General features: G+C 40.0%; 1 protein-coding gene and 1 long non-coding RNA gene across 4 annotated transcripts in view; both read right to left on the bottom strand.

Moving 5' to 3' along the window:
* The window catches only part of AEBP2 (AE binding protein 2), a 33,131-nt gene that overhangs the window by 3,784 nt on the left and 2,203 nt on the right, over window positions 1–27,144 (bottom strand). The window contains exons 2-8 of one of the 3 annotated variants that reach the window (XM_082239061.1): window positions 16,501–16,708; window positions 14,095–14,202; window positions 11,298–11,484; window positions 5,772–5,896; window positions 2,452–2,519; window positions 1,132–1,245; window positions 581–645 (exon numbers count right to left, since the gene is read on the bottom strand). In XM_082239061.1, coding sequence (XP_082095187.1) covers window positions 591–645; window positions 1,132–1,245; window positions 2,452–2,519; window positions 5,772–5,896; window positions 11,298–11,484; window positions 14,095–14,202; window positions 16,501–16,708 — 865 coding nt within the window. In that variant the 3' untranslated portion in view covers window positions 581–590. Of the gene's footprint in view, window positions 1–580; window positions 646–1,131; window positions 1,246–2,451; window positions 2,520–5,767; window positions 8,172–11,297; window positions 11,485–14,094; window positions 14,203–16,500; window positions 16,709–27,144 lie in introns of those variants that run through there. The other 2 variants (XM_082239062.1, XM_082239063.1) reach the window with 2 other exon arrangements.
* LOC309541486 lies at window positions 8,675–11,247 on the bottom strand. Its single transcript, XR_014223734.1, has 2 exons — window positions 9,137–11,247; window positions 8,675–9,038 (listed from the first exon to the last, which is right to left on the bottom strand). It is a non-coding gene; the product is annotated as an uncharacterized lncRNA (long non-coding RNA).

Here is a 27,144-nt window from a genome sequence, read left to right as displayed (position 1 = left end):
GCGTTCTTCCCATGCCTACTAACTGACTCACTGGGGTTTGAACCAAGGGCTTCCAGTATTCAAAAGAAGAAAAAGAAAGAAGTTATGCTATTCTGTTAAGCAGTTCCTGCTCTTAATCTCTGATTGACAACAGCAGTTTAAAAAGTGCAGGAACACAGAGGTTTCCTATGACAGGAGAAAGTTTTGTTTTGAATATGCACCATATATTCAATACAACAGTTTTCTTTTAAAACATTTCAGAGTATCTTTGGGGGGGGAAATGTACAGAAGATTTAGTGGTGGGCACCTTTAGGCATTAATATAAAGGAAGCAAATCTGCTTTTAAGAAGCAGATTTAGATAGAGAATCAAATCTCAAGCAGCCCCTGATGCTCAAAAACAGGTTACAAGAGCTGACCACCCCCTCTCCCCAAAGTGGAAAGAAAGTTATTTTCAAATTTAAAAATTGCACTGAGAACAGATTTCAGAGTAATACCACGTGTATTACAGGCCAAGAGTAATTAGCATATATTTATTAAAATATATATGAGAAGATAAATTTGGACTTTTAAAAGTTGGTATACAAAAATTGGTATACAAACCAGCATGATCTTAACAGAAGTGATCTTTCAGGATTCCACTGTGTGTACCTCCTTTACTAGACTTTCTGTACACCAAGCACAAAAAAGTAAAATACACTTGGTAAATATACACATTCCCTTTTCCTGTCACTACAGTTTAAGAACTGTTAAAATGATATCAAACCTCAAAACTTAACTTTTTGATGCTGTTTTTGTTGGAAGTTGATGTATTGGTGTATCAAATGCTATTTACTTTCTCTAACTTCTGGCAATAAAACTAAGGTGAAATTAAGAATACTTCGAGGTCTACTTGACTGACTAAAAAGAAACTGAAGACATATGCAGGCATTGAATATTTTTCAATTCTTTTTAGTTGTGTTTTTTATGTTTTATCACTGCTGGGTCTTCCACCCATGGCTCCTTCAGTAGGAAAGTGAGGATATAAATCAAATTAATCAAATGATAAATAAAACTTAAGCTACCAGTATTACTATTTTTGGCATCAGCTTCAAAAAGTCAAGCAAGGGTTAAGGTCATAATGAGAAGAGAATAATCAAAAATTTAGAAGTTACCTGTATATGTTTGGGTCCAGAAGCAAGGCAGCATCTTTTGGTAGTTTTGATAAATGAACTACTTTAGTTTTTAACTGATGTCGCTCACTTTCATTTACCCACACATCAGGAAGACTATGAATTACAAAAAATTAAAAAAAAATGTCAACCTTTTCCCCCAACCATAGATGTTCTAAACAACATTTAAAAACAAAATTCTCACCAATGAATGTGAACTACCGTCAGATTAGACAATGAAGATGGCCTATGAGTGGAATGGTTTTCAGTAGTAATAGCCTTGCTTAGCTTACACATGAACTAAGGGAACCAATGTTGGATAACCACTCAATGACAATGACAACATGCGTATTCTCAGGATTCTACTTAATGCAAAGTGATGGCAGCATTGCACACGAGGAGGCACTGTATACACCTGATGAAACAGCCATGGACCATTAGAAATTACCAAAAGGATCAGAGTATAGGGCTTTCCTGTTCTCCTTGTCATCCGAAAGATGAGAATACTGCTAGATCCTGCACTTGACTCTCATAGGTTTTTGAGATGCTAAGCCATAAAGTAGAAATGTTTTAACTTCTTTTGGCAATGAAAATCCTAGCCTGTGCAAGAGCATGGATTCAACCATCAGCATCCATTATAATTCAACTTACCGGTATATCATGATGAGACAACCAATGCAACTACTCTTGGTTTAAGAAGTGCCTCTTCCTCATAGTGGCCATACTTCCATTTGCACACCACAAAAAACTAGCTTTAAACAGAAATAAAAGCTGTCCTGCATGCAATAAGCACAAATAGCTTAGAATATTGCATATAAAATGAATTGCAGTTTCAACAAGTCAGGAGAATTGTAAGGAAATTGCAATCTTCCCAGGCCAGTGTTTTTCATAATGATAGCAAAACACACGAAACAGCAACGGACGAAGATGCACTAATATACAGTTGACTCTTCAGTGCATGCATGCATGAGCAATCCCACAGCAAAATCTGCTGGGATGATAGACTTAGGATGTAGCAGATCTCTGGCTCAAGTTGGCATCCCCAACCTCAGCTCAGCTGAAGAGACATTGGCATAGCTTGCTAATTTCTAAACTGCTTCCAGTTTTCAGTCCCCAAAAAGGGGTGCTACAGGGACCAGACTGGATCCTAACTAAGCCTGTTCACGTGAACTGGCAATATGGCATAGAACTCTTTTTTGCCTCTGCCAAGCTTAAGTAGTGCAGCTGCAGCCAGCCCACTGCTAAATGGAGTTTGAATCTGGTGTAGCTTACACCGGCTTGCTTTGCGGCATTTCTTGTGCATAGGCTTGCTCCCATACTCACATATCCTCTGGTGTCCAGTGAAGTAGCAGCTTTATCTTTCCAGACTCCTCTTTTCTCTTAGCTATTACCTAAAAACAACAGTCAAAATTATTGGGCTAAAATTGGTTGACTGGCACTCATGACCATGCATGGAAAGTGTCTAATCACTCTGCAAACAATACTGTGCAACTGGAATAAATTAGGCAAATTGAATCAATAAGCACAGAAGTATAGACTTCGCACACACTTTTAATATCTGGAGGCCTGGTATTGTTTTCAAGTCTCTTCATTGTGTGAGATACTTGCAGGGGGGAATACATAGGTAAAGGGAAGGGAGGACAGAGCTGTGTCAGGAAATCAAACCTCATGAGGAACAGTTGAGGGAATTGAGTACATTTAGCATGGGAAAGAAGAGACGGAGAGGAGATATGATAGCCATTTTCGAGTTATCTTAAGAGCTGACACATGGAAGAGGGAACAAGCTCGTTTTCTCCTGCTCCAGAGGGTAAACACTCAAACCAATGGCTTCATGTTACAAGAAAGGAAATTCTGACTAAACATCAGGAAGAACTTTCTAACTGTAAGAACTGTTCAACAGTGGAACAGACTCCCTCAGGAGGTTGTGGACTTCCTTGGAGGATTTTAAGCAGAGGCTGGATGTCCAGCTGCCATGGATGCTTTAGCTGAGATTCCTGCACTGCAGTGGGGTTGAACTAGATTCCTCTAGGGGTCCCTTCCAACTCTACAATTCTATAACCTTTTACCAGAAAATATTCTTTATAATTAATGTTAACTACAAACTTGAAAATGGCAAGGAAGTTATTTATTACATTATTGCAGCCAATTCCTGGGTGAATATGGTGGTGCTGGGGACCACTACTAGCTTCTGCCTCCAGTCTAATGCATTACAATATTAACACAATATGGGGTGTTTGTGTTTGTATACAATATATGTATGGGAGTCTTAGATACAAATGAGACAATACAGAGGAACATGACCCTTGTGGTCCCTACTAGCGCTACAGTTCTATTGCTGTAAGGGGACACTGCTAGACAGCATCTCCTCAGAAAAATAATAGTTGAAAAGACATGTAACATGTCAGTATTGCATTTGCTTTCCTACTGCTGCACCAAGGAAATGGTAACACAAGACTACGTGCTTTTATCCCCAATGTTTTTATGCAGTTTGCCTTTTAAATTTCTGTCCAAAGCTTGCTGGTTGTAAGGGATGCACGAGTGCAGAATTGAGAGGGAAGGCATGGGGAGACAGCCACAAAACTCTTGTGGAAGAAGAATCACCTCCTTTAATGAAGCTCTAGAACGTTCCTGGAATTGACTCTGAACTGGCTCAAGGGGAAGGTGGGACTACAAACATCATGAAGAAGAACTGGAGTTCTCCTATGCAAAAGAAACTGTTCAATTTAAAAGCACAGATCTATAAAAGGTCAGCTCCAGCTGGGAATTAAGATTTGACCTAAGTAAATGGAATTCTGCTGACCTCTTCTGGAGAAGAGCAGAAATGCAAGTGCAGAAACTATAAAAGAGCTGGCATTTTTATTTTTATTTTGAAGTCTGTCATTCTGTATGTTATATGGCTTAGACCCAGTTATCCTTGCTGCCCCTGCTGAACAGCAGTGGGGTTGACATAATTCCTTCCCCCAAGTTTCTCATGGTGCACCTCCAAGTTTCCTTTGCAACTGCTACTGCTCTGATCAGGGGAAGGGAACCTCAGACCCAGGAGTCAAATGCAGCCATTCTAAAAGCCTTTCAATGTGTCCCTCCAGACTCTCCCCAGGACATGTGTCTCCCCATCCCACACATCTCACCAGCCATGCTCTGCGCCATCCTCAAGTACTTCTGCCAGTCTAGAATGTGTCCTTAAACCATTGGTTAATGGGACCTGGCTAGTGGGCCCCATCGTTATCTCCCCCACCCTCACCTGGGCCAAGTTTGACAGGTAGGTAGACTTGTCAATCACTTGCCATCATAATGACGCCAAGTGACCCCCTTTTTCCCTGAATAGTCTGAAATGTAGAGCCCACAAAGCTGTTTCAAAGTGCTCTGCAAGTCCCAAACTGATCATAGTCTTACAAAGCCTTTTGCACGGGGCTTCTCAAAAAACACAAATCATGTGACTTGCAGTGTTGGCAAATCCCTTTCAGATAAGCCAGGTTTTTAATGAAAACATATGATGTCCACTGCAGGGCAGGTGAGTTTGGTACCTTCACTGCCTAAACCAGGCATCCCCAACCTGCGGCCCTCCAGATGTTTTGCCCTACAACTCCCATGATCCCTAGCTAACAGGACCAGTGGTCAGGGATGATGGGAATTGTAGTCCAAAACATCTGGAGGGCCGAAGGTTGGTGTGCCTGGCCTAAACATCTGTCGTTTGCCAGGATAGAGATCAGTGCTCCATGCACCAATGCCATGCAATCCCTGTAAATTTGTCAACAAAGGAATGAAGTCCTCACTGAAAACGATTCCCCACCCCTGCTCTATTCCATGTTCCGAAGGCTTGGAACGTGCTGAGGGCTCACACACGTAGCTCCTCCATTCCCAGATGTCCTCTAACCTCAAGCACTTCAGTAATAACTCACATGAAGAGGGAAAGGAGGTACAAAGGGCTGCACTGCTGTAATTGAAGCCACAGCCCTACTGTTGCAATGCTCCGGCTGGTTCATGCAGGCTGCTCACTCACGACTCAGCTGCAACTTCTGTGATGGGAGCCTTTTCTAGTCATGAAGACTCCTGAGTGATTTAGAGCAATGGAAGGTCAGGATTCTGTGTGGTGGAGAGGTGCCTCGGCAAATAGAAAAAGGCTCCCCCCTGCAGAAGTTACAGCTGAACTCATAAGCATCCAGCAGGAGCAGTATAACACAGGGAACAGAGCTAAAGCTTTGTCCCACTGCTACTTTGTAATTTCTTTCCCTCTTCAAATGCAAGCAATAACAGAAGACTATAGTTTCTATGATGTCCAAGTTTGGCAAACTGAGGTTAGCATTAACCATAGTATGCCCAATTGAGACATCACAGGCAATTGGGTTTGAAGGAAACCTAGAGACCTGAGAAAGCAAAGTTCAAAATCTCATTTAGCCATGACTCCCATTTAGTGACTTTGGGTCCAAGTCAGTTCCTCTCGGCCTAACCTATTTCACAGGATTGCTGTCAAGAAGAGCAAAATATAACCTCCTGCAAAGTGTCTTACTACCATTCCTGTATAAGGAACATTTTGAGCAAATGCTGTGAAAATGTAATCTGCCATGAACATGTGGACATGCACATATCTAAGCAGTGTTTAAAAGCTGAACATCTTATTAAGGTAAGTACGGAAGAATACTTACAGTACTGTGAAATACGACACTGTGGCCTTTTCCTAAACTTTCTATGTGAGCAGAAAGGTTGAAGCAGATAGCTCGATGTCGTATGGCGTCCAGAGTCTGCGCATCAAAGAAGTCATGTGGTCTTGCTAAAAAAAGGAAAAAAGCCTTCAGAACTAATGGAAGAGCATGTTAAGTATTCAAATATTCAAGCTACAAGGGTCATACTCTATCATGAAGCAAAGTTTACCAGTTAAATTCTGATCAGCTTCGGAACAACTCCCTAAACTAACTGAAATGTTCAATACACTTGCTTTTATGATGGGCAAGCATCTTATAGATGTCATCCTATTTGAACTGTGCTTCTCTCTAAATCTACTCTGTCCAAACTTAAGACAACCAATACTAAGAAAAATGGTGCTTATAAACTGAAGACAAGCAGTCGCTTTAACTGCACTTAAGTAGCAGTGAGACAACCTTTGGAAATGAGCAATTTCTTCAGGATAGTACATTCAACTGAAGGTTCTGTCTTATATACAGACTCTTTCAGAAGGTTACAGAAGAACAAAGTCATACTAGAATTGCTTCAACTATATTAACTCAAAAGAGCAATAATAACCAAATACTCAGTACAAAAGGTTTTTATTCACATGCAAGCCTTGCCTGTAGGGCATTATATAAATTTAAATTTCTCTATTAAAATTAATATGATGGCTGCCCTTTTGAATTATAAACTTAAAAAGCAGGAAAGCAAAGTAGGCAAAATCAATGTATTTTATGAGCATTATGATGGGGGGAAATTCTTAATCATTTACACCTGGTGGAATCTTGTTAACAATATCTAATCAGCATCAGTTCTTAAAGAAAAGAAAAAGTTATTGACCAATCTCAGAACAGTTGTAATTTGCACAATAAAGACATCAGCAAAGATGCACAAGTCATTCATATCCCAAATTCCACTTAAAGCAAAGCAAAACAAAAACAAAAGTAATAAAAAACAGGTTTATCACATATACAACCAGCAACATTCTGATTTGCGTAACATTCCAGTATTCTCTCTGCTTTGGGGGCAAACTTAGCAATGAATCTTATAATATATTTCAGATGATATTGTAATAAAAAGGTGACCAACAAACCGGCAGATTCATCCAAGAAAATTATAGTTGCTTAAACAGAACACCCCCCTAAAGCATCTTACAATTTACAAAACAGAATACTGTGAACTAAGTCTTCTACATCACATGATACACATAAACAAAAGCAAAATAAGTACCATATTTTTCCGTGTATAAGATGCCCCCATGTATAAGACGCCCCCTATTTTTCTGTACTCCAAATTAAGGAAAACACCCCTCAGCACTACCAGTGTATCAGACGAGCCCCAATTTTAAACCTGAATTTTTGGTTTAAAAACCTAGGCTTATACATGGAAAAATACGGGATGTGCCAGTTCTTTTCATAAAAACAAGCCTTAAACTTACAGTTTTAGCTGAGGAAGAATCAACATCCTTCTAGGCCTACGAAATCATTAGTTGGCAGTCTATACGAATCAGTGTTATTTGCTTTCATTCATTTTGTACTAAAAGTTATTATTATGGACCATATAATTGTATTCGACTGACTAAGAGAAAACTTTTGAGCAACCTTGGGAAATGAAATCTTAAAAGATCTAGACAAATCTTTAAATATACATACCTCAAAAACAAGCAATTTAGAACAGTTTAAGATTAAACTTAGATGAGTTCTTACCTATATATAATGTTAACTGCCAAATCTTCAGAACATTTCATTTTAGATGTATAAAAATTTTACATCACTAGGAGTGTTTTTAATTATGCAAGTTCTGCCTAAAATACCTTCCACTCACATTATGCTAGTTTGCTTAAAATGCTAGAAATTGAAAATATTCTGAATAGATGGAATAAAAACTGCAGATTACTACTTCAGCACTGTTCAACTGCTACTGATATTCTACTTCAACAGACTGTACCAATGTCTTAGCTAAATTAAAACAGTTCTCCAAACCATGGTCTGGGAAATCAGAAACTGGAATCACACACATCTCTTCTTCCCTCCACTTTTAAGTTTAGCTCCAACCATAGTTTGCTGTGACATCAAAACCGGTAAACCATAATTAGTGCTTACCACCCGGACAATTAGAAACCACAATTCAAACTGAAGTTTCATCTTCTGGTTTGGAGGTAGGACAAGCAATTTTAGGCACTACAATTATGCTCAGTGCTAAACTGCAAAAAGAAAGTGAAGAAGATTGTGTGAAGGGGGTAGAGCAGGCCTCTGAATTGAATCTTAGTACTGAGAACAAGAGAATCTGAGGACAGAAATAAGACTGAGCAAATATGCTTAAAAACTTTCAAGGAAGCAAACATCCATGTGACTGCTTATGTAATTGGGTTATGAAGGTATCTACAGCAAGAAAAAGGAAAAAATACATTTGATTCAACTTTATACATTCACTATACAAGCGAACACATAAATATATTTACTGACTCATTTACTGCAACAGTAAGGGAAACAAAGACGTAAAACTGGGGAATCAAGTTTCAATTCTCTGGATACTACTAATGTAAACACTGGAAACTAATTCTAAACCTTTTGCTTGAGATAGCCTTGATTTTTTGAAAGAGGTAGCTTTAAACCCTTATTCATCACCTTGTAGTTTTTTTAAAGCAAGCTACAGCTTGTTGTTTAGCAAGCTTCCCTCTTATTTTCAACAACCGCAAGAGTGGCAAGCTTGCTTTCTCAACCGTGTTGCACATCAAGTACTGCTGGTTTATATAACATAACTATGCAATAGTTCAATGCCAAGAAGTCAAAACTGGTATAATGAAATTAATCGAAACTATAGGAACAAACTTTACTCTGCAGTTTTGTTTGCAACAGAAGCAACACTTGAAATTATAATTAAATTTAAAAAAGTACCTTCCATTTCGGAAAATAAGCCATAGTAGTTTCAGTATTACTAAAATTCTAGCAGAAAAAAATGGTAAAATTCTTCTGCAAAGGAGGACAGAACTGCACTTTCCTATGTTTGTAAACCTAAATTTTTAAGTCTTAGGGTGTTTAATTCATCACTATCAAGTTTCATCTAAAGTCAAACACAAAAAAGAGGAAAGAAGGCTGGGTACTTTCGGTGGCCTCCAAACTTGGGCTAGAGGTTGGCCCAGAAGCTGCAGCTGGTGCAAAATGCAGTGGCTCAGCTGTTCACTGGAGCAGGATATCGCTGACAAGTTACCCCACGGTTGAAGAATTGCACTGGCTGCCGATTAGCCACTGGTGCTGCTTTTGGCGTATAAAACCGTATATGGCTTGGGACCAGGATACCTGAAAGATCATCTCACCCCTTATATACCCAACTGATCACTGCACACTGCAGGCGACGGCCTCCTGCCAATACCATCTCATCAGGAGGTCTGTTCCACACATTGTAGGAATCCGGCCTTTAGTGTTGTGGCACACACCCTGGGAATTCCCTCCCCTTAAGTACTAGACAGGCGCCATCTCTGTCTTTTCAGTGCCTACTGAGGACAACAAGACTTTTAAGCTGAGCTCTTTCCCAGTCTGCATCTTATATTGGAATTGTTTTTTAAGGCAGTGATTCTCAAACTTCCCTCCCCAGCTGTTGCTGGACTGCAACTCCCATCTAGCTAGGGATGATGGGATGTTTAGTCCAACAACAGCTTGGGACCCTAGTTTGAGAAACAGTGTTTCAAGGGGTATTTATTGTTGCTTGCCACCCTGGACTGCCATGGGAGAAAGAGAAGGATATGCCTTCAATAAATAAAATATACTGTAAAGGAGAAACGATGGAACACGATGTAGTGGTGCAGTTGATTGTGTATCACATTCAGCTGGTAAAAGTGGATGACATACACTTTTTCTTTTTAAAAATGCTTGATTTAACGAGTTTGATCGCATATACATATATACTGCTTTCAGTCAAATGTGCAAACTCAGTTCCAATGCTGACATATATTAATTACGTTGACATTAGGGGATAGGAAAACCCTACTTGTGGCACTGATTTGCGATGGTCAGCTAATGCATGCAAATCATCACTTGAAGCTGCAGGTGAAGAATGCCAAACATACCCATATGAACCGGCCCCACAGCCTGACAGTTTGTCCAGAGACCATGTTACAATTATTTAGGTCTAGCTTTCCCCAACTGGGTGCCCTTTCAGGTGTCACTGAGCATGACCCCCATCAACTCTAGCCAGTGCAGCCATGTTTGTGGCTTGTGCCAATGGGAGTTATAGTTCAAAAATGCCTGGAGGACATCAAAACGGGGAAAGTTGAAAGGAGCACAAATAGGAAGAAGGGCCATTTTAGTTTTTAATTTCTGAAGTAATAGTTTTAAATTAGTTCCCAAAATAGATTAGCCATGTTGGGATTCTGAATAAAGGAGGAGCCCATAAGAACATTTATTCAAGCTTAGCTCTGTTTTTGTTTTTTAAAGGAAGATGAACCAAACAAGAATGGATGGAGCTGATTGGAAGGTGTTTGGATGCAATGGCACTCTCCTGATTGAGGCTGCTTCATCTCCCTCCCTTCCCGGGTTATGTATGGCCTGCACCTTGGCACAAGAGCACAAGGGTTCTCGTTTTGCCACTCTCACTGGGAGACAGGAACAACAGTGGGAGCATGAGAAGGCAGAAGGCTGGGTTACTGTGAGTCAGAAGGGTTTCCACCAGTTAATGTATTTAGACTGGGCTTCAGGTGCATGAGTTTGGGAGTGCTCTCCCCACCTCCCATTGAGTTTTACATGCCTTGAAGATCACTGACAATATGGATTAGTACAGGCACAATGGTGAACTTGTTTTGTCTATGGCTAAGACAGCAAGAGCATGGAGGCACAGTATTGTGCTCCCTACCATCAGCTCCCTGTCCAGAATGAATTCCCCATGCCCCCTTCTTGCTAGTTTTAACCATGCTTAAACTTTACATCAGCACTGGCCTTATCTATTTGCGGCTCAGTCTTTTAGCAGTGGTTAAATGTTCCCCAACATAGTGTGGCATCAGCCCTATAAGAGAGCAGGGTCCAAAACCTTCATACATCCAACCTCCTTAAACCTAACAAATTACTGTGAAGTCAGTAGCACATAAAGTGTGGTACAGCTACCATCTATGAAACTGTGGTGCACCCAATTTCTGGACTTAGACAATATTATGATTATAGACACACATTAGTTTAGATAACTGCTCCGAGTCCAGAAAAGAACAGATCCCTTCTGTTTTTCAGGAGGCCCACAGAATGTTCCCCTCTACTGTGAAGTACTTGCATCTATTCTGGCTGGCCGAGTTGTGGAAATGGACCAGCTGATATAAGCATCTCTATCACCCTGCACCTTACATAAAAGATCTTAAATCAAAAGTTGAAAACAAAGGAATTTATAGGCTAGCAAAAAATCAATAACTAAAGTGGACAAGTAGTCAAGAAAGGGAGTTTTTAAAGTTTATGCTGCTTATTACAGAACAGTCGAAGTTTCTTTATGCTGCTTATTACAGAACAGTCGAAGTTTCATGTGCTTACGTAAAGAGCGCCTCCGCTTGTTCTTTAACTTCCTTCTTTTGTTCATTCCAGCTTTAGAAGGAGATTCTTCTTTAGCCTTTGGCTGGTTGGTAACTTTTGAAGAATTCTGCTGGCTGAAATGTGTTGGCACGTGACGAGCCAACCCACTCTGAGACGCAAAGCTCGCATTGCACCCTCCGACGACACACTAAGAAATACAAAATCAGAAATGCTCAATTAAGGCATCATAAGGAAGCTACCGATTCATTCTCACTTTGCAGTGCTGCTCCTTTAACAACGGAACAACAAATTCAGGCAACATATTAAAAACTGCTTATTTCAAAAAGAATTTCCTCTTCCCTGGATGTCCCTAATGCAGATCTGTGTGCGTTAACAAGGAATGATAGTTGAATCAAAGCTGACCTCCAAATACTCGAGCACTCAATCCATTCCAATTATACCATGCAAACATACACCTTGTTCTAATTTTAAAAATCCTGAAATCACATCACATGCAAGGGACAATTTTCTTGCAAGCTACACAACCACCACCCATTCCTATGAGTATTTCACATGGGTAAAATACTTGTTCTCCTGACCAAGGAAGAAACCTTAAAGAAAACTAACTATTAAAGAAAATTTTATTACAATCAATTTAAGGCTCCTTTCTACACATTTCATTGAGTACTGTGGTTAAAGTGGATTAGGTGGTTATGTTCCAAAGAAGCAACATGAGCCAGCCCCAACCATATGCATCAAAAATTGCAGACATTACAAAGACCAGTATGAGCGAACAGACTACGTCAAGCAGTCTGCTGTTCAAGGATGTTGAGGGCATGTTGCCCTTGAATAGCATCAAGCTGCTGAGAAAAAACGTCAATACAGTAGATAAGTAAAAGCTGCTACGCATATCCTTACTACTCCCTGAAGGTTTTTCAGTAAGGGATATTTTGAATTCTCATCTGTGCTGAAATGTTTTCTTTGAATAGAAGCATGTACTTTGTAACCCAGTTTATCAAAATATAATTTTGTCTGCTTGGGTTCCAAAAGTGACATTGTTAGGAGAACTTCAAATCTAGTATTATACTTAGTATTATACCAGCTCCCACACCCTAACCTGCTCCTAACTTTATATGCGTTTAATATACCATCTCACACACAAGCTAAGTTTATTTAACCTGAGCAGAGGACCCCAACGATAGAAGTTGAAAGCCACAATAGCATGTGCTATCTACCTACTAACTGAAAATCATTTTATACTGAAAACTAAATCAAGGCTGAAGGTTTTGCTAAGCTGAATTTTCCTGTAGCTTAGTTAAAGTTTTGGGGTATCATCCAACCTTCCTAGCACACGCATTTTCAGCTGTGCAAAGGAACTTCCCCTCCCCCAAAATCTGTTATGGGTTCCCAACAACCCTCCAGAACAGATTCAGGGGGCATGTGGGGAGAAGGAAGGGAAGCACCATTGTACATCCCAAAGTGCTTGAACTAGCAAAACTGTTTAGCTGGATACTGCCCTTAGCCTACAGCAGCATATTTTTGCTCCTCCCAAACTTGATATTGATGTTTTTAGACCTGAAGGTTAATAAAACACCACCCCAAATTGGTTTGGACAATAATCTTTTGGCTTAAAACACAAATATGAATGAATCTTGTGGGCATGCACATAGCTCCTTCACTGCTCCCTTTGTGGAGGAAGCCAACAATTCCATCAACCACATTTTCGTACCACTTCACTATTAAGAAAACCTTGAAGAGGGTCAATACTTGAAAAAATATACATTCTAAACATTCCAAAAAAAGTAGAAATACCAGGAAGTTCAAGAATACTTTCTCATTTCATGTGAATCAGAAAACTATATTTAGCAGCTCTACATCAAGCCAAACAATTAAGACAACTTCAAACCATGAATTCATGAAACCATGAATTCATAACCACAGTTGCCCAGTTCAAATTAAACAGGAAGCAAGACTTCTTGGTTTGCTCACTTGCTCATGTGAACAGAAGAGGAAATGGGCTGTAGCCAAAAGACTTGTTCTTCTCTTTGCTTATCAAGCCAATATGTGATCATCCAAACATGGTCACTTGTGAAGATGAGTGTCTGCATTTAAGATTTACCTTTTACAAAGCTCTCGCTTTAAGTTAGACAGCTAAACACAAACATCTTTACATTCTTAGAATATTTTTGTAAAAAAAAACAAAAAAAACCCACCATTGTACGCTTATCCTAAATTGAACACTTAATCTAAATGAGAATGAGATTAAGTCTGAAAGTGGGTTCAATTCCTGTTCTAGAAGCGGCATCTGAGTAATCTAGTCTGACTGAATAATTCCCAAACTGCAAAATCACATGAGTTAAGTGGCCCGATTAGATAGGCTGCAAATGAGTGGCTGCATGTGGTGCCCATGGTAGTGATACACACAGCTACTGGGAAATGTAGTCATGAAATAAAAAAGGATAAAGATCTTCAGAAATGTGTCTTTTCCACCCTCAGGGCTATCTGCACAGGCAGAACTGCATGCATAGGACTACGTAGGGAGAACTGGGCAATTAAATTTAAGAGAAATTAAGACTGTAGAAGAGATATTGGTTCTACTTGAACCAAACCAAAATAGAACCAAAATAGAAACTTTTCATGGAATCAAATGGACGGAAGGATCTGGTTCAGAATATCATGGGCTGGGGTGAGGATTTGGTTGTTGATAGCCCTCAAACTGAGGTCAGAAGTTGTTGAGGACACAGGCAATGGACAGCCACCAAATTTAACCAATTAGGATGATTAGGAGTTATCCACAATATTCCAAAAGATATCTTACCTTAAATGGTTTGTCACCACTGTGCGTCAGCATATGCCTCTGCAACCAGCTCTGACTTGTTGACGGGGTGTTATATACTTTGCAGCCTTTCCATAAGCAAACAAATACCTAGTAAAAGAAAACACAGCCATTAAGGTAGGGTGAATGTTCACCTATTGCATGATTTTAATATCCAAACTCAAGCACACTCTCAGTTCAACTGTTAAAACTCTCAAGTGAAGTGTGAAATTGTTTCCTCTAAGGATTTTCTACAGCTGTAATTCAATTTGGTGTTAGAAAACATGACAGATTTCTGTTGGGAAAGAACATGCATTTTTTAAAAAAACCACTTTTGAGCTAAGAGAACAGAAAACATGCAAACAGAAGAGAACCACCAGCAGGTTATAAAGACTAAGGATGCTAGTCAATTTCTAGTTTGAGGACTGGACAATCACAATCCAAGGAAGTAACACAGTACACTATCAACAGCTTTATTAAAAATACACGTAAAACCCTCTAGAGCTGATTTTGAGGGTGCACAAAGGGCTGCATGGGGGACAAAATGAAGACTGAGACCCACTGCACAAGCTAAGTCTGTTCCAACAATGTATGGACAGCATACAACTCAGTTCCTTATGAAAGGCTTTTGAGGAAGTTTGGTAACTTGAGTTCATGAAAACTGATGCCGTAATAAATCATTAGTATTTAAGGTGTCACAGGATTGATGGTTTTTGTTGCAAGAGACTAATACTTGTGGCAGCCACATGGCTAAATCATGATAAATGGAATGAACTCCTTAAAAATGGGAAGAATATAAAAATAAAAATCAAGAAATTAACATAGGGATCCTAAATATTCATCATTAGAGGAAGCAAATATTTGTGATGGCCATATAGCTCTAAAATTTAATTAGCTATTATGTGAAAAATCATGGGATTAAGGACAACTTTAAAAAGATATAAATCATGGGTGGCTAGCCCTAGAGTGAAGGGTACGTAATAATCATCACCCTTTTTTGAGCCTAGGGAATCAAGACTCTCAGGGCCACATCAAAGTGAACGTGCCTCCCCTTTTAAGAAAGGAAACTGGGGGAGGGGAGTCCTTAGAGAGCACAAAAGCCTTTTAGCATCACAGAATCAACAGCAGGGGACTTGCAGGAGAGGTATGTCAAAAATTCACACACAAGTGTGTGTGTACATGTATATGTATGCCAAATTTTGGGAGGCCATATACAGCCTGCTGATTAGCCACCTCTGAACTAAATTAAGCAAACACAGGTCTGTTGATGGTTACCATGAAGGATACGGAACAAACCTGTATGCCCATATTTAGGCAGTACCTTGATAGCTATAAGATGATCCTGGGGTGGGGGCAGAACTCCACCAAGAACACACAATTCCTAGACCCAGAAACCATCAAGCTACAACTTCTCAGACTTACCAGGATTCCGCTTCAGTTAGGTAAGACTGCTGATCTGGTGAAGAATGGCAGCACTTACATTCTTAACAGCAGTCCTGAGAAAGGGCTACAGTATATTTCACAGAACTGTGGGATACTTGGGGTGTATTTAGGGAGAAACGTTCTTTTCTATTTGATAACAGTCTCCTTGTTCAATCATAGAAACTGCAGATAGCTACCATTTTGTTTGTGTGGAGACCCCTGCCATTGGTGCAGCTGAAGTCCAACAGCCTTACACTAGAAAAGGATTCTATGCTTTAATTATTCAGGTTATAAAGGCAGCTGTTTTTCCTCTTTTAAATTGAGTATTTTGCTTTTCATGTATTCTTCCACTTCTATATATGTATGTTAAAAACAGGTTGCCTCGTCTCAAAACTCCAAGTTACAAAACCAAAATCTAAACTGCTGATGCAAAAGAAGAAAAGCTACATTAAGGAACACAAACTAACTTGAAAGAGAACCAGTCCTAGACACTGCTCCCTGCCTTCTCTTCATCAAGCTGCAAAATTCCAAATTAGATAACTCATCTCTTAACTTCAGACATCTACAAATCTTACTTGCTAGTGGCAAGTGTCAGTTTATATCCCTTCCCCCAATTCTCTCGTTCAGTGGTCTGGAGGCAGCAAGAAACAGTAAGTGTTTCTTACTTTCTACAAACCAAAGTGAGAGTGATAAAAATCCCCACCTCTCTCAAAAAGACAGGAAGCTGAATAAAGGCAAGATGGAGGCAATGCTGATGGATGGATGGCATTTCCAGGAATTGGGACTTCAGCCTGCTCTAGACAAAATGGCACTCCCTCTGAAGGAAGAGGTCTGTCATCTGGGGGTGCTCCTAGATCCAGCATTTGGACCACTAGAGGACCAGGTGGCTTCCAAAAACGATTGGCATTTTATTTAGCAGCAGCAGTTATTAACTCTCAATGCACACAGTACAAATATCATGGAAGAGCAATGAAAAAGTAAACCAACCCCTCCTCGCTGGCCGTCTACATGTATGGAGCGAATGTGGTCTGCCAGATCTGGGCTTGAGTTGAAGCAAGAATGGCACTGGTCCCAACAGCAGTTATAACCAATACTTTTTCCTGATGAAGCTGTAACTCCTTGTCCATTCATCATAACTGGAGTTGAACGTCCACTGGAAATTGTGCTGTCTACATCCATTATGGTACTGCTGATGCTACAGGAAGGGGGGAGAGAGAGAAATGAGTTAATTATGAACCTTCTTGTGTTTTCAAGCAGATTTATATTTCAACATAAATGACAGCACTCTAAATCCCAGCACGCAAATTAACAAATCTCAATACACAAATAAATGAGGCAAATGTTGGTTGACTCAATATGGGCGAAAACTAGTTGTGATCCATTAAAAGTGCTCAAAAGTCCCCATTTCACTACTCCCTGGCTCCATGTCAGGAGTTAGCAAACCACAAGCCTTGGCTTGTCATTACATGCAAACCCACGATCATTGCTTGTTTTACTTCACACAGACCAGGAGTGTAACAAAGGAACTCCATGCAGGTGGGTGGGTTGGCAGAGAAGGGATGGAGCAGTCTGCCCCTCCACTGTGCCCAGCATAGAAACAAAATGGGCTGCCAGAGGAAGGGAGCCCTCCTCTGAACACAGAAAATGAGATTGTTTGCCCTTTCTCTGCCAGTCTCCAACAGGCTACTAAAAACTGTTGGGATTCTTTACAAAAACTGATGTACACATAATATACATCACAGCCATTTCTGGAAATATGTAAACAACTGCACACTGGCTCAGTCTTTGAGCACATAGAAAAGAATGACTGTGATTGCAGGCAATGGCCAGTTCCCAGTTCTTCCCTCTTCTGGGTCCAAAAGGACCCACATGTCAGTTATCACACAACATTAGAACATGCCTAAAATGTTCACCACCTGTACTAAGACCCAGCATAGGTTTCTGAAAAAGAAGTCAAGCCAGACAGATCTCTTAATTTATTTATTTTATTTTTTTAGTTACAAGCTTGGCGAATCATGGGAATGCTGTGGACTTAGCGTATCAAAGTAAGGCTTTGACAAATTCCCCAATGATATTCTTGTAAGAAGCTAGTAAAATGTGGACTGGACGAGATAACTGTTAGGTGGATTTGTAGCTGGTTGACTGACTGTACCCAAAGGGTGCTCGCTAACAGTTCATTGTCATCTGGGAAATAAGTAAAAAGTGGAGTGCTGCAGGGTTCTATCCCGTGCCCATTTTTGTTCAACATCTTTATAAATTACTTGGATGGAGGTATTGAGGGGAACCTTGTCAAACTTGCAGGTGACACTAAACTGGGAGAGATAGCTAATGCCGTTGAAGACAGAATCGGGATTCAAAATGACCTTAGCAGATTGGAGAACTGGTCCCCAACTAACAAAATGAATTTCACTAGAGACAAATGTAAAGTTCTACACTCAGGAAGGAAGAACTAGCTGCACAAATATTAGATGGGGGGGACACCTAGATGGCCAGTACTACATGTGAAATGGATCTATGAGTTCTCAGTAGCTTAGCATGAGTCAACAGTTGATGCAGCAGGAGGGGAAAGCTAATGCTATCCTAGGCTGCATCAACAGGTATCTCTAAGCAACCAAATACCATTCCAGGCACTTCAGAATTAGTATTAATTTAACTTAGGCTGGACTAAAATTGCAGAAACACTTAACAGAGAGTAAACACTACTATCACCATGGAGCTTAATTCCAAGTACAAAGAAACAGGATTGCACTGCAGGTGACCCCTTGTGCACCTTCTCCCCACCCCCCACCCCCCTATGCAAGACTGTAAAAGCATTGGGGCATGTTTTGGTGATTGTTGCTTTTATTCTTTATGTCACATAACACCTTGCTTTATTTTGGACACATAAGAAATACGAAACAGTATTGCTACATCTACTGTATTTTATTCTATTAAAGGAAAGAAACACACTGCACTCAAGATCTGCAGTTTATTCCTTCAAGGGATGAGATTTCATCATTATTACTAGCAATCCCTTTTGGCAAATGTAATGAAAAGGCCGGCCATCTAAAAATCGGCCTGTATTGCATTTGTTAAAATTGTAATGGCTAGGTCAGTCAAAAACAAATACAAAAATATTCATTGTACAGTGGTACCTCTGGATGCGAACGGGATCCGTTCCGGAGCCCCGTTCGCATCCTGAAGCGAACGAAACCCGAGTATGCGTGGGTCGCGATTTGCCGCTTCCGCGCATGACGCCATTTTGAGCTCCGTTACTTCCGGGTCGCCACAGAGCGCAACCTGAAAATGCTCGACCTGAAGTTACTTCAACCCGAGGTCTGACTGTAGTGTTCATCAAATAAATGCTGTGACGGCTGATTAGACAAAACATTGCAAAACAATGCCAGATAAATACAAAAAACCTAAACAACCTTTAAGTATTTTTGTCCTCCGCCTTTAAACCTTCCTTACTAAAGTGTTTGATCAGGGCAGCTTTCCCTAAGGCACACTTCAGATCTAACAGATGGATTATTACACCAGCGGCCCTGGAGGTCAACATGCAGGCTGCATTTGTTCATAGAACAGTATTCCTGAGATGCAAACCTTCCATTGGGCACACACACAACTATTTGCAACCAAAGTGTATCTTGGCTCGGTTAGGGGGAGCCAACACAGAATTGCACTAAGTCAAAGCTGATGTAGATTTTGGGATTCACAAAATATATGCCTATGCTAAGAATCATATGGTCTCAGCCCAGTTCTGTACATGCTCCAATGGGGTCAAGGGGCAGCATACAGACCTCTACTTCTGCTCTACCATCCACCCACAATCACTGTAATGCTGACAAAGGTATGGACTTTTTTTGTATTATTGATGTCTGCTAGGATTCAGGTGGATTTGTAGCTGGTTCCACATGCTCCTGGAAAAAAGTAACAAGTGGGGTGCCGCAGGATTCTGTCCTGAGCCCGCTGCTAGTTTGTCTTTATAAATGACTTAGGCAGGCATGGCCAAACCTGGCCCTCCAGCTGTTTTGGGACTACAATACCCATCATCCCTGACCGCTGTTCCTGTTAGCTAGGGATGATGGTAGTTGTAGTCCCCAAACAGCTGGAGGGCCAAGTTTGGCCATGCTTGAACTAAGGGAATGCTCATCAAATCTGCAGATGACACCAAACTGGGAGGGATAACTAATGCCGCAGAAGACAGAATTGGGATTCAAGGAGACCTTAACAAATTGGAGAACTGAGCCCAAACAAACAAATGAATTTCAATAGGGACAAATGTCAGGTTCTACACTTAGGCAGGAAGAACCAGCTGCACTATTATAAGATGGGGACCCTTTGCTTGCCAGTTCTACACATGAAAAGGATCTAGAGAGTCTGAGAGATTTGCACTGGTTGCCAATTTGCTACCAGGCCAAGTTCAAAGTTTTGATACTAACATATACAGCCCTATACAGCTTGGGAACAGCTTATTTGAATGATTGCAGTATCTTTTGCATACCCAGTAGGTCAGTACACTCCTTCAAGTTCCAAAGATATTAGTAGCCCTTCTATGAAAACCTGAAGTACGGTTTTCAGCGTAGATGCCCCATTCTGTAGAACAGGGGCATTATCTGCTTTTTCAAAAAAAACAACTGAAGACATGTTTGTTCTGACAAGCTTGCCCAGCTGGATGAATTCGTCTCTGGCACATGTGTCCATTTTGTATTGTTTGAAATTCATTTTGGTTTTATTTGTGCTGATTAGTTGCTGTTGTATCAGATTCCATACAACGCCTTGGAACATATGTAGAAGGCAATGAACAACAACACATAGGGCATATTGTACTCCCCCCCCCCAGCTCAAGTCCTGGACATTAGTCACTGCTCAGACAGAGCCCCTCAAAGACAGGGCACAGCTCAGGTTAAGTTCCCCACTAATCTGAGCTAAGACTGGTACTATAATAGGACATGTGCGGAGGGTGTAGCTTACAAGCAGCATATAAAATAATCTATCTAAGAGTTTTAATTCAGTCTAGTAGTGGAATAGCTTTCCCAAACACAGCTGCGAATTCACACTTAGAAACTGCCCTGTACCCACCCACCCCCTGGTAAGGGTCAGCTCAGCAGTTTATAGCATAACAGCAGCTAAACTATAATATTCCACACACTAGTTTTGTAGAGCCCAAGGCTCAGGAGCTTCGCTTGAAAGCCATCCTTTGGGAGTTCTGCTCACTTTCTTCTGGTGTCCAGGGCTTAAATGACAACCAGATGAAATGTCAAGGGAGTGGTCAAATGCACACCAAAAATAAGTTATTAGGGAGGAAAGAAAAAAGAAACAAGACTGTTTTGGAGCTGCATTAGAATTAACTCCAGGATTCCATTCCCATTTGGCCCCACTTAAAGATTTAACTGCATTTTAAGTAAAGCTCTCCAAACAGCAATTGACAAACTTGTCTGCGACCCTTCAGTTCTAAGACTTCCAAGGCAGTAAACAAATAAAACTCATAAAATGCATACAATTAAACTCAACCCGATATAAGAAAACAAATGGAGGAACTCAACAGTACAACCAGGATCACCACAACTCCAGTCAACCTAACAAACTTCAGAAGATATGTGGGTCTCGGATTAATGCCTTTGAAGACGACCTGTGCAGGTTCATGAGGAAGGAGGCAGCACAATAGATATGTAGGGCACAAGCCATTTAAGAATTCAGAGGTGAGCACCAAATTTCTGGTTTCAGCTGTTCCCAGAAACAGACAAATAGTTCAGGATAGCTGTTCAAGGACAGGGTAGAGATTAGAAACCCTATTAGCCAGTCCCAGCTGGGTTTTGAACTGAGTGAAGTTTCCAATCACTTGTCTTTTCTGGTATAATGTACACAATCAGATAGTGAGTTAAGAAAATCTTGGAGCTTGACTTGTACACTAATGAAAAAAGTTATCTCCTCCTTTGGTAACAGCCAATCGTCTCTGCATTCCTCTGAATGTTCCCTTTGGAGGGAAGCAGAGAATTTGTCCTCCCACCATCTCCACACTGTTGGCAGCATTTGCAGGCCTCTATGAATTTGGATTTTGCTTATTCATGGCCAGTGACAACCACTGCTCTCCCTTCAGTTCTCCCTTTGCTCTTAGGAATTGGAGAAAACAGCAAGAAGAATTCCAGCCACTTTCCCCCTTCTCCAAAGCAGAGCGCAAAATTACAGAAAACATTCTGTCCTTTCCTATACATGTCACATAATTCATAGGAGTGGCACATGTTTAATTCACTTCACACTGGTCTTTTCCAGAAACTGTGTGTCTATATTGATGCTTTTACAGTGTGAAGCTAAAAGTAAATGTTACTGAGAAAGGAACAAGGTTTGAGGAAATAGCAGCCTCTGTTGAAGACATCAGGTTGCTGCAAGCTGATGGCACTAGAGCTCCTTTGCACTCCACAGTCTCTAAACCAGTTAGCCAAAAGGATTAAGGTTGGTAAGACAGCAGCTTACATTCATGTCACTCTGCTCAAGCACTCAAATGTAGATTCAACAAGGATGAACATTACTTCTTAGCTAGTAGAGCATGAAACTCTTAGGTTCGTGGGTTTGAGCCCTATGGTAGGTGAAAGATTTCTGCACTGCAGAGGGTTTGACTCACTAGACAGTTCTGATTCTTACATATAAGTGCATTTCACATATGTGTCATCAAAAAAGCCCCAAAACTTTCCCCCACCTGGTCATATGCATAGACATATTCATCACAAATGTGTAAACCTCAGAACGCTCAAATTTCCCTCATATTGCTGTTACATATCCTCAGATAGCTCAGTTTTGCAGATCATAAGACTCAATCTCAGGGTCAAGGGTTCCAACCCCACATTGGGCAAAAGATTCCTGCATTGCAGAGAGTTGAACCAGATGGCCCTTGTGGTCCCTTCCAACTCTAAAATTCCATGATTCTAATCATTCATTATCATGCAGTAATGAACACAACTGTGAAAATCACAGGTTTACAAACTGAAGAGACAAGGTTCTTCTAGTCTTAAATCTATTTTATGCTCCTGTATATACTTAGCTCCTCTTAGCTAATTGGTCTTTGGGTTTTTTGGATTAGTACATATGGCAGAATCATTTGCTTTATATCAGTACCTCTGAACATACAAGAAAAAGCATTCAAAAACTACATAAAACATGAGTTATCTTCCCTTGCTAAATCTTCATCATCAAATGAATTAAGGTTCCGATTCTTCAAATGCACAATTTGAAGCACAAGAAAGATACTTTGGTGTAGGAAATGTCGGGCCAATCTGTATACATTTTCATTGAAAACTAAAGCCGATCCTAATAATGGAAGTTAAAATATAAAAAAAAACACTTTCTACTTCAGTATACCGTACTTTTCCATCTATAAGAGGCCCCCATGTATAAGATGCCCCTTATTTAGGGAGGCCTCAAATTTAAGAAAATGAGCAAGGGTGGTGGTGGTGGGGAGAATGCTGAACCATCTATCACTCACCCAACTGGCAAACACTAACAATTGCAAGCAATGCAAGCCAAATTGCCGAAGCAGCAGCCAATCCAAAGCAGCCCTTGCCACATCCACAAATAATCCACCCAACTGACAAAGCAGCAGCCAATACAAAGCAGCCCTTGCAGCAGACACCATTCACCCACCCAAGCGCTAGATCCTGTTGGTGGATACAACCAATCGCCCATTCCCCCTCTGTACTACCCACATATAAGACGAACCCCACCCATTTTAAACTTTATTTTGGAGTAAAATTTGGAGTAAAAAAACACCTCATCTAATACATAGAAAAGTACGTTATTTAAGTATCTTGCTTCATTATCTATATTCCTGACATTTTAAAGGCAATTTATTCATTGTTCACTGTTAAGAAAACGTATGTTTTTGCTGCATGACTAACACTGGTCCCCAAATGGTAGATTCCTCAACTCCCTCTTTCCAGAGAAAACAACAGTAGCATCAGGGAAACAGTTATTTAAAATAAATGTGACACCACTCATGTAGTCAACGTCTTTTCTAAGGGAGAATGTGAACTTTTGACCACTCTTGCTACATACAAGGTCTGAGAGCAACAGCGGCATCTCTGGAGGCCCTTGAATGAGAACGACTAAGGTATAAATACATTCCCAGCTCTTCCATGAATGCACTGGGGCAATGATTGCCATTTATTACTGTGAAGATACAATGGGTAAGAATTCTATGCCATTTTAACCACAGATAGAGAAATGTCAGTACAGTAGCCTCTACAAATGATTATGGTAACTAATCATTTCAAGCTCAGTTGTGCCAAGTTACGGTATGTTTTTGTACTTGGGATCAGTTCACTTACAGGAAAACATTCAGCTCAAACCAAAAAGTTTTAGGGAGGCCCAGAGGTAATGTGGGCCTACAGGGAAGATTAGTTCAGAGAATACAAACCAATGATTCTCATTCTTATTCCAGCAGTCTGAATTGCTTCAGGGAACTCCATGCTATACTTCAGCATAACCTAAGTTCCCCCAAAACTTAGTACCGTATTTTTCGCTCTATAACACGCACCCGGCATAACACGCACGTAGTTTTTAGAGGAGGAAAATCCGTAGGCATGCCACCCGGAGGCATTCCCTCCATAACACGCACAGACATTTCCCCTTACTTTCTAGGAGGAAAAAAGTGAGTTTTATGGTGCAAAAAATACGGTAAGCTGTTTTTGATGGGGTTGTGGCACATATAAAGGCTAAAAGATTCAGAGCCATGTATACCACTTTTATCTGAAATACTGAGACACCAAGCTGCCACACATCAGAGTCTATACATTATTATAGACATTCAATGTCTATAATAAAGTTAACTTTCATAAAGATCTAGAAGTGGAAATTAGATTATTAATGAAGAGCAAGTGAAGCTCAGAAGGCATGTGTGTAAGCTACTTACATTAATAACATACCCTCTGCATCTGGGTTTGTTGTTTTTAATTTGTAGTTTCAAAAAAGTTTAATGGTTTTTTCAAGTGCATGTACATGCATGTACACATGCATGTAGATGCACTTGAAGTATACATACATAAAACACACGAAGAAGCCTTCATTTTTACAGCCATCTCCATCTGCTAGTCTGTAACCATTGTACAGTTGTACGCTGGATCTCGAATGCCTTGTGACTTGAACGTTTTGGCTCCTGAACGCCGTAAACCTGCAGGTGAGCGCTCTGGTTTGCAAACGTTCTTTGGAACCCAAACATCCGACGCAGCTTCCGATTGACTGCAGGAAGCTCCTGCAGTCAATAGGAAGCCGCGCCTTGGCTATTGAACATTTTTGGAAGTCGAACAAACTGTACGACTGTTGTACTGTAGAACATAAAGAAAACTTTAAGTTAAAGACAGAGGAGGAAAAACGGATGGAACAGCACATGGAGTTTTTTAACTTTATTACAGCATATGTTCAATGAAGATTGGAGTATGTGCAGGATAAAGATGAGCTGCTGAATGTCAGTAAAGCTGACACAAATATAAACATCAAGTGCTAGCACCTTTAAATGCATCATACTTGAAGAAGACCATTAAAGAATTCAATCTTGGTCGGCTGTTTTGATGTTGGGTTCCTCACAGTTATAAAGCAAAACCCACCTAGCTGTCAGCTGCATCAAAAATGGCTCATGTATAAAGGCACAGGGATATGAGGAACATCAAATGACAGGGATGAGTACACCAAGCATATTTAATCTGCTGAACATTCATTATGTGACTTGTTGCCCTATGGGGCTTTTATGAAGTCATAAATGTGTGTTTAAAACACATTAAACAAGCAAGCTGTTTTAGCAGATTTTAGTGGCCACTTAGTAGCTGCTTCTTATAAACAAAAATCTATACCTTGAAACAGATTGCTGACTTTAGATAAATGCAGCATTAAAAACTTCCAAAGGCAACTGCTGACTCCATAGCACCCAGGGAAGAATATAATATTTATAATCAGAACATTAACCAAAATGAAAATAGTTAGAAAAAATAATGATGGAATTTAACTTGGCTCAATTTTTAGTATTTGGGATCAATATTAAAGTTCTGTATTTAAGACGAGCTATTATTAATGTTAACAAAATAGGACATGCTCTTCTGCTTTCAGCAACTCCATTCCTGGGCAATACTGGAAATTGCCTCCACTAATGGCATTGGTCAGGTGTAGTGCCTCAGCCGTCCTGAGCTATCACACAAATGTGGCAAGAAGAGACAAGTGTTCCCAAATGCAGTATTGAGCAGTAAGTCAACAATGCCCCCAAAGAGCTGCTACCATCCACTCTTATTTAGACTAAGGGGCACATCATGCATTATATTTTCCATCAGAGAGATCTGAAGTAGTGAAGAGTAAATTTTGAAAGATTTCTGACTTACAGAAATGTGAAGGTGGGAAGCCCCCTCCCCAAGGGCTTTTTCTTTCATTCAGTTTTTTTCAAATGGTAAAACTGGAAATTTGGGGGGAAATATTAAATAATTTTCCTTTTGAATAGCAAAATGCTTTTGAGACACAGTTTTACTTATTCAAAATGTGCTCTATGTATTACTACTATATTTTATTACCCACCCTTCATCCAAGGGTTCCAGGGTGGGATACAACAATTGAAACATAGTGTGGGAAATGGTTTAAAACAAGTACATCACAGAAATAAGATAGGTCCTAAAAATATACATCTCAAGTGACAATGAAATGTGCAAAACAGCAAGAACTAAGATGTGTGTTCTTAGGCAGCAGTTTGTAGTGCTCTTTTTCTCTACTATTGGGTATATCCACAATTTGGAATTTTCAAACCAATGTCATTGAAGCAGTTGTGCTTTGAAGCAGCAGTCCTATGCAAGCTAACCAGGGGGTATATTCACCATTAAATAGAGTGGGCTGTACTTTTGAGTAAATATAAATACGATTCCTCCGCAAAATTCATAAATATTGAAAACACTAAGTTTGAATTTTATATTGTAAAACTATTAAAAGGAAAATTTGCTTACACTTCAACTTCCCCCAAGGATTTCCATGTCCCTGCCTCCATATAGCTCAACAAAAAGGGGGTTTCCTGCTGCAGGCACCCCCAGTGATGAGCAAAAGCACCTATCCCTGTACTCACAGAAGACACTTAACTTAATTTCTATGTACTAATTGATTGGGGAAACAGGAGAAACTTTAAAAAATGATTATCTAAGATAAGCTTTAGTATCTCATAATAAATTCCTCCTTTCCTCAACAATTCAATGTGATTTTATATGTGATAGATGTAGTCTAGAGGCTAGCAAATTCTGGCTTGCAGGGACTTGGGCCAAGTAATCTTTTTTTAACAAACTTTAATATTTCAGGAGTATTTTGTTAAAAAATACAAACTATTTTGCATCTAATAAGCTTCAAGTTTTCTTCTAGTCAGCAACTGTCTCCTAGGAACTGAACTAGCCTTAAGAATTTAAATATTGGCCCAACACTGCAACTTGCATGTTTCATGAAATCGATCTGCCTTCAGTTACTATTCATTTAATAGTGACTAAATAAAAAGCACGTGCAAGTTAAAATAGTATAGTCACTAGGACTAGTTTAACAACTTATTTTTAATCATGTCAAACTATATACTAATAGACAAGTATCATAAAAAAACAACGTACCTACTAAGAAACGCCCAGAATCCCAACAGATTGTAACTATCTGCTG

The sequence above is a fragment of the Podarcis vaucheri genome (genome assembly GCF_965113315.1).
Source record: "Podarcis vaucheri genome assembly, chromosome: 10".
NCBI lineage: Eukaryota > Metazoa > Chordata > Lepidosauria > Squamata > Lacertidae > Podarcis > Podarcis vaucheri.
This window is presented reverse-complemented; position numbering and strand designations above follow the sequence as displayed.